Source organism: Numida meleagris, unplaced genomic scaffold (assembly GCF_002078875.1).
Source record: "Numida meleagris isolate 19003 breed g44 Domestic line unplaced genomic scaffold, NumMel1.0 unplaced_Scaffold1034, whole genome shotgun sequence".
Classification (NCBI taxonomy): Eukaryota; Metazoa; Chordata; class Aves; order Galliformes; family Numididae; genus Numida; species Numida meleagris.
This window is the reverse complement of record NW_018362821.1, coordinates 1-6,047: the sequence shown is the minus strand read 5'-3', so window position 1 is coordinate 6,047 and position 6,047 is coordinate 1. Positions and strand designations below refer to the sequence as shown.

Sequence of the window (6,047 nt, the reverse complement as noted above, 5' to 3'; positions counted from 1 at the left end):
CGAGGGCAAGCAGGAGTCAGCCATCTTCGACGCCGTGTTGGTGTGCACTGGGCACCACACCGATGCACACCTCCCACTGCACGCCTTCCCTGGTATGCTGCCGTGTGCCCTTGGCATGAAAGAGCGCCCAGGAAGCTCTCATGCGGCTGTCCCCATTCTGCCCTCTGCTTTTCCTCCAGGTCCCATCTGTCTCCCTGCTTGGTTCAAACCCCAGACGGGTCCTGCAGAGCCATGGAGGGCTCCTCTTCATCTTTTGGAGGTGGCCCTCCAGCCCAGCAGTGGGAAGCACAGCATTCCTCCTCCTTCTCCACAGGCATTGAGAAGTTCAAGGGCCGCTACCTCCACAGCCGTGACTACAAGGAACCCCGGGAATTCATGGACAAGAGGGTCGTTGTCATTGGGATTGGGAATTCAGGGTCAGACCTGGCCGTGGAGATCAGCCAGACAGCCAAGCAGGTAAGCAGCAGCAGTGAGGTCCCCACAGGCAGAGCATCCTAAGGACACCCCCATGCCAAGGTGTCTTCTCTGAGCTGTCCTTGGTGCCCCTATGACCATCACACCAATAAGGAAACAACTTTCTTCCTCACCCAGGTCTTCCTCAGCACCCGCCGAGGTGCGTGGATCTTGAACCGCGTTGGACAGCAGGGGTACCCCATTGACACCATCTTCACCACTCGCATGAAGTCATTCTTGCAGCACCTGATGACCTCCTCCATGGCGAGCGACTACGCAGAGAAGCAGCTGAACATGAGATTTGACCACGTAAACTATGGCCTGAAGCCAAATCACAGGTGCCAGCAAACACATCCTCTGATGATGTCCATTTCTGAGGCTAAGCATCCTTGGAGCAGGATGCTGCAGAGACATCTCAGGGCCCTGATGGCTCCTTCTGTCCTCCAGGGTCCTCGACCAGCACCCGACCATTAACGACGACCTGCCCAATCGCATCATTTCAGGCAGGGTGCGGGTAAAGCCGAACATCAAGCAGTTCACAGAGACATCTGCCATCTTTGAGGACGGCACTAGGGAAGACATCGATGCTGTGGTCTTTGCCACAGGGTACAGCTTCTCCTTCCCCTTCCTTGAGAGCTACGTAAAGGTGGTGGAGAACCAGGTTTCTCTCTACAAATATGTGTTCCCTGCTGACCTGGAGAAGCCGACGCTGGCTTTCATTGGCTACATCCAGCCTCTGGGAGCCATCATGCCCATCTCAGAGATGCAGTGTCGCTGGGCCACCCGAGTCTTCAAGGGTAAGTGAGACTAATTGTCCCCTGAGACCGCAGCTCTGGAACCAGGGCAGATGATGTCCAGCCATCTGCCTCCTGTGCCTTTGGTTGTGCAGCCCCCTCACACAGGGCTCTTCCCCCCAGGGCTGAACAAACTGCCACCGAGGCATGACATGGAGGCTGACATCAAGCACAAGAGAGAGGAGATGGCCAAGCGGTAAGGCCCCACCAGGACCCAACTGGAATGGGGCAGCTGCCCGAGAAGGCTGCTGGTGGGCTCCTATGGCCACATCCCACCAGAAAGCAGGGTCCAGACCACTGTCCCTGCCCACAGGTACGTGGCCAGCCGGCGGCACACCATCCAGGTGGACTACATTCCCTACATGGACGAGCTCGCCTGCCAGCTGGGCGTCAAGCCCAATCTGCCAGTGCTCTTCCTCACTGACCCGAAGCTGGCCCTGGAGGTGCTGCTGGGGCCCTGCACGCCCTACCAGTACCGCCTGCAGGGCCCAGGTGCATGGCAGGGGGCTCGGAAGGCCATCTTGACCCAGCAGCAGCGCATTGTTCAGCCCCTGCAGACACGGCATGTGGAGAAGCACACCTCCACCATGCCGCTCCTCCTCAAGCTGGCTGGGGCCCTGGCAGTCTTTGCTGTCATCTTTGCCTACCTGTAGGTTGCTGCACTCTGCCTGGTGGGGCTGGTAATGCAAGGGGAGGCTACACCACCCCATGGCAGTCATGCCCCTCAAATCAAGGGAACTCTCTGCTTGTCGGCACGGCCCCACATGAGTGCAAAGCACCAGACCCTCTCAGCTGGGGCAGACCCCAAAAACACCCTTCAGCGACACTGGGATGAAGGAAAAGCCCTTCCCATGTGTGGGGAAATGCCCCATCCTGCTCAGGTATTGCTGTTGGGCGAGCAGAGATTTGCTGGACCCTTCTGTCACCTGTAATCCCAATGTGCCTCCACTGATTACACTCACATGGTTTCTACATAGCAAAGGTATAGCAAAGTTTCTAACCAGATTAAAGTGTTTCCAACAGAGCCAGGTGCCTGTCCTGTTACTCACATTACCCTGTGTGCTGAGAATACACAAGCGTTGGGGTCTGCATACACGCACACACATGTATACATCCACAGCAAAGCAGTCTTGCCTGGGGCACGTGCAGCTGGAACAGATCCTGGGGATCACACCAGCACAGATCAGTCCCATCCCTGTAACCCACACGCAGCCCCTCAGAGGACATGCGCTTGGGACCTGGAGTGGTGCTGACTGTTCCAGGCTGCCACGCACCAAGGCTAGCACTCATGCCTGGAGCATGCCCTCTCTCTTGTTTTCCACACAGTGACTTGCCAAAATTTGGAGCGTGGCCACATCTCAGCCCCCGCACCCAGGAAGTTCCTGGGGCAGGCTTCAGCATCATTACACGCTTATAGAAAATAATGAGCCCTTTGCGGAGGGCGGGAGGGAGGTGTGGCATGGCGGTGCAGGAACCTGTAGATCATGTCTAGATGAAACATCTCGTGATGCCCCAGCTGACCTCAGCCATCCACGCCGAGAAACACAGGGACACCCAGCACAGCCGAGCGGCACCAAACACGTCCCTCCTGTGCCACCCACCAGGCTCGGTGTCCTCCTGTGTGCCCAGCGGCACAGCCTCCCCTGCCACCACCGCTATCACTACTGCCAGACATGGCTGCCCAGAGAGTAGCCATCATTGGTGCCGGCGCCTCCGGCTTGTGCGCCCTGAAATGCTGCCTGGATGAGGGGCTGGTCCCTACCTGCTTCGAGAGGAGTGGGGACATCGGGGGGCTGTGGCGGTTCGAGGTAAGCCCCATGCTTTACCAAGTTGCCCTAGGCAGCAGCAGACAGGATTGCTTACTGGCAGCTAATGAAGAACCGCTGGGATATCCCCTTGGTGCAGACTGGGACGCTGGCAGCACAGGATTGATCCTGCCCAATGAGCCACTGCTGGGGTCAGTTGTCACCCCAGGGCTTGCTTTCCTGCCTTAGGCTGCATGTTTCCCATCCCTCCCTTCCCAGCCCGTCCTGCTCCCACCCATCCCTTCCGCTGGTCCCACGTGCTCCCCCCCAGCTGTCCCACTGCTGCTGGCATTACTTTCTTACCTTTCCTGATCCATTCTTTCTCTGGAAGTCCTGGCTGCTCCTCATCTTGCTCCTGTGCCTCTCCTACCTCCCACGCACAGGCACAGGGTGCTACCTTTGTTCTCCTTGCCAAGGGAAAGCCCCAGAGCTTGTTTCTGCCCCCACCAAGTGATGCCACTGTCTTTTCTTCCCAAGACCATGCAAACCTTGCATGTTCCGTTGCTCTGTCCAGCCTTGCTGTGAGCAGGACAGCCTGGGAAATGCTACACAGTGCTGGCACGGGGTTTGGGGCTGCTTGGCCAACATGATGCTGGTTTTGCCCAACAGTGGAGCAGAGCTAATGCATGGGAGACAGAGGTTGAGCTGCTGATGCAGATATCAGGATCTGGGCTGAGCTGATACCATGGCTGCCTCAGTCCTGTGACCAGCGGGGCAGTGGTAGCACAGGTGGGTTTGGGACTGCCACATGTTCCCCTGGCCAGCACTGAGCTGTGCCCCATGCTCACAGGAGCAGCCCGAGGAGGGCCGCGCCAGCATCTATCGCTCTGTCATCATCAACACTTCCAAGGAGATGATGTGCTTCAGTGACTTCCCCATCCCCGATGACTTCCCCAACTACATGCACCACTCCAAGATCATGGAGTACTTCCGCATGTACGCCCGGCACTTCGACCTGCTCCGACACATCCGCTTCAGGGTGAGCACCGGGGGCCAGGGAACAGCACGGGGACGGGGCCATGGAGACACTGACACCCGCTCCCCCCACCCAGACCAGTGTGTGCCGTGTGACCAAGCGCCCCGACTTCGCCGCCACGGGCTGCTGGGAGGTGGAGACCGAGAGCGAGGGCAAGCAGGAGTCAGCCATCTTCGACGCCGTGTTGGTGTGCACTGGGCACCACACCGATGCACACCTCCCACTGCACGCCTTCCCTGGTACGCTGCCATGTGCCCCTACCCCAGGGATGCTAACCTCTTCCCCAAGACTCTTCACAGCACTGTCCCTTCTGGCTGAGCCTTGACCCCCATCTGTGATTGCTCCCCTCATATAAAAAACCCCAAATCCAAGCAGGGTGCTGAGGGTGACACTGACCAACCAACCATCTCCCAGGGTGGAGATGCCACCACCTCCCTGGGCACCATCCCATGGCTGTTCCCACTGGGCTCAGACTGATCCCAGAGCACATACCTAGCCCAAGAAAAGGACAGCCACGCCTGCCCGGCACATCTCTGTTCTCTCTTGCAGGACTGGACAAGTTTGAAGGCTGGTACCTGCACAGCCGTGACTACAAGAGCCCACAGACCTTTGCAGAGAAGCGGGTCATCGTGATCGGCACCGGGAACTCGGGCATCGACATTGCGGTGGAGCTGAGCCACATAGCCAAGCAGGTGATGTCCCAGGACATCCAGGCTCAGCACACCCTTGCTCCTTGCTCCCAGCCTGTTTTTCTTCCTGCACCATGCAGGTCTGTCTGAGTTTGGGCCAGCACTGCACTTCAGATTAAATGTCCCTTCTCACTTCCTCCCAGGTCTTCCTCAGCACCAAGCGTGGGACATGGGTGATGCACCGGGTGGCAGAAGGTGGGTATCCCTTTGACTTCTCCTACCTCAGCCGCTTCACTCAGCTCCTCCAAAGCCTGCTGCCCCTCTCTGTGAGCAACTTCATGCTGGAGAGGAAACTCAACATGCGCTTTGACCATGCTCTCTATGGCCTGAAGCCAAAACACCGGTGAGTGCTTGTGGCAGCATTATGGGGGCCTGCCTGTGCCTGGCCCTGCATGAGCTCTGTTTGTTCTCACCAGGGTCTTCAACCAGCACCTGACCATCAACGACGACCTGCCCAACCGCATCATTTCAGGCAGGGTGCGGGTGAAGCCGAACATCAAGCAGTTCACAGAGACATCTGCCATCTTTGAGGATGGCACTAAGGAAGACATCGATGCTGTGGTCTTTGCCACAGGGTACAGCTTCTCCTTCCCCTTCCTTGAGGATTCCGTGAAGGTGGTAGAGAATCAGGTCCCCCTCTACAAGTTCATGTTCCCTGTTGACCTGGAGAAGCCGACGCTGGCTTTCATTGGCTACATCCAGCCTCTGGGAGCCATCATGCCCATCTCAGAGATGCAGAGTCGCTGGGCCACCCGTGTCTTTAAGGGTAAGTGAGGCGGGCAAGGAATGCGCTCCTCTGGGTATGGCAAAGCCAAATTGCTCAGCTGGTGGCTTGTGCTCTTCCTTTTATCATCCTTCTGTGAAGGGACATAAAGCAGCATTGCACTTCACAACAAGCATTGCACTCATTCTCATCATGTAGAGCTGGTAATGGGTCTCCTCCCCTGCAACCCATTTTCTCTCTTTTGTTTCTTTGCCTGTGCCTTGCTCTTGTTCCTGTTTGGTGGTCCAAAGGCTTTCCTGTGCCACAGAGGCCACGCAGGGCACAGAGGGCCATGTTTGCTGAGAGCACAGCTCTCCCTCCTCCTTCTTCCCTAGGTCTGCACAAGCTGCCACCAACCAGCACCATGCTGGCTGATGTCACACAAACCAAAGAGAAAATAGCCAAGCGGTAAGGACCCTGAGGGGCAGCAGCCCTGCCACCATCCCCTCGATGCACACGCACCTAACCACCTCACTGTCCCTGCCCACAGGTACGTGGCCAGCCGGCGGCACACCATCCAGGTGGACTACATTCCCTACATGGACGAGCTCGCCTGCCAGCTGGGCG

The 6,047-nt window shown here is 57.7% G+C and overlaps 2 protein-coding genes across 6 annotated transcripts; both read left to right on the top strand.

The window, feature by feature from the left end:
- Positions 1-6: 6 nt before the first annotated feature.
- On the top strand, positions 7-2,271 carry LOC110390431 (dimethylaniline monooxygenase [N-oxide-forming] 5-like). Of its 3 annotated transcripts, none has more exons than XM_021381747.1 (6): positions 7-92; positions 314-456; positions 592-791; positions 901-1,250; positions 1,371-1,443; positions 1,561-2,271. In XM_021381747.1, the coding sequence occupies exons 2-6, from the start codon at positions 376-378 to the stop codon at positions 1,898-1,900; spliced, it is 1,044 nt and encodes a 347-aa protein (XP_021237422.1). In that variant the 5' UTR covers positions 7-92; positions 314-375; the 3' UTR covers positions 1,901-2,271. The 3 variants fall into 3 exon arrangements, with proteins under 3 accessions (XP_021237422.1, XP_021237420.1, XP_021237421.1); XM_021381745.1 differs by having other exon boundaries at positions 180-456; XM_021381746.1 differs by lacking the exon at positions 7-92 and having other exon boundaries at positions 101-456.
- Positions 2,272-2,411: 140 nt separating this feature from the next.
- Positions 2,412-6,041, top strand: LOC110390432 (dimethylaniline monooxygenase [N-oxide-forming] 5-like). 3 transcript variants are annotated; one of them, XM_021381748.1, is made up of 6 exons: positions 2,412-4,031; positions 4,105-4,267; positions 4,578-4,720; positions 4,861-5,060; positions 5,134-5,483; positions 5,816-6,041. In XM_021381748.1, the coding sequence occupies exons 1-6, from the start codon at positions 3,801-3,803 to the stop codon at positions 5,890-5,892; spliced, it is 1,164 nt and encodes a 387-aa protein (XP_021237423.1). In that variant the 5' UTR covers positions 2,412-3,800; the 3' UTR covers positions 5,893-6,041. The 3 variants fall into 3 exon arrangements, with proteins under 3 accessions (XP_021237423.1, XP_021237424.1, XP_021237425.1); XM_021381749.1 differs by lacking the exon at positions 5,816-6,041 and having other exon boundaries at positions 5,147-5,284; XM_021381750.1 differs by lacking the exon at positions 5,816-6,041 and having other exon boundaries at positions 2,412-3,055; positions 3,843-4,031; positions 4,861-5,276.
- The last annotated feature ends 6 nt before the right edge of the window (positions 6,042-6,047 follow it).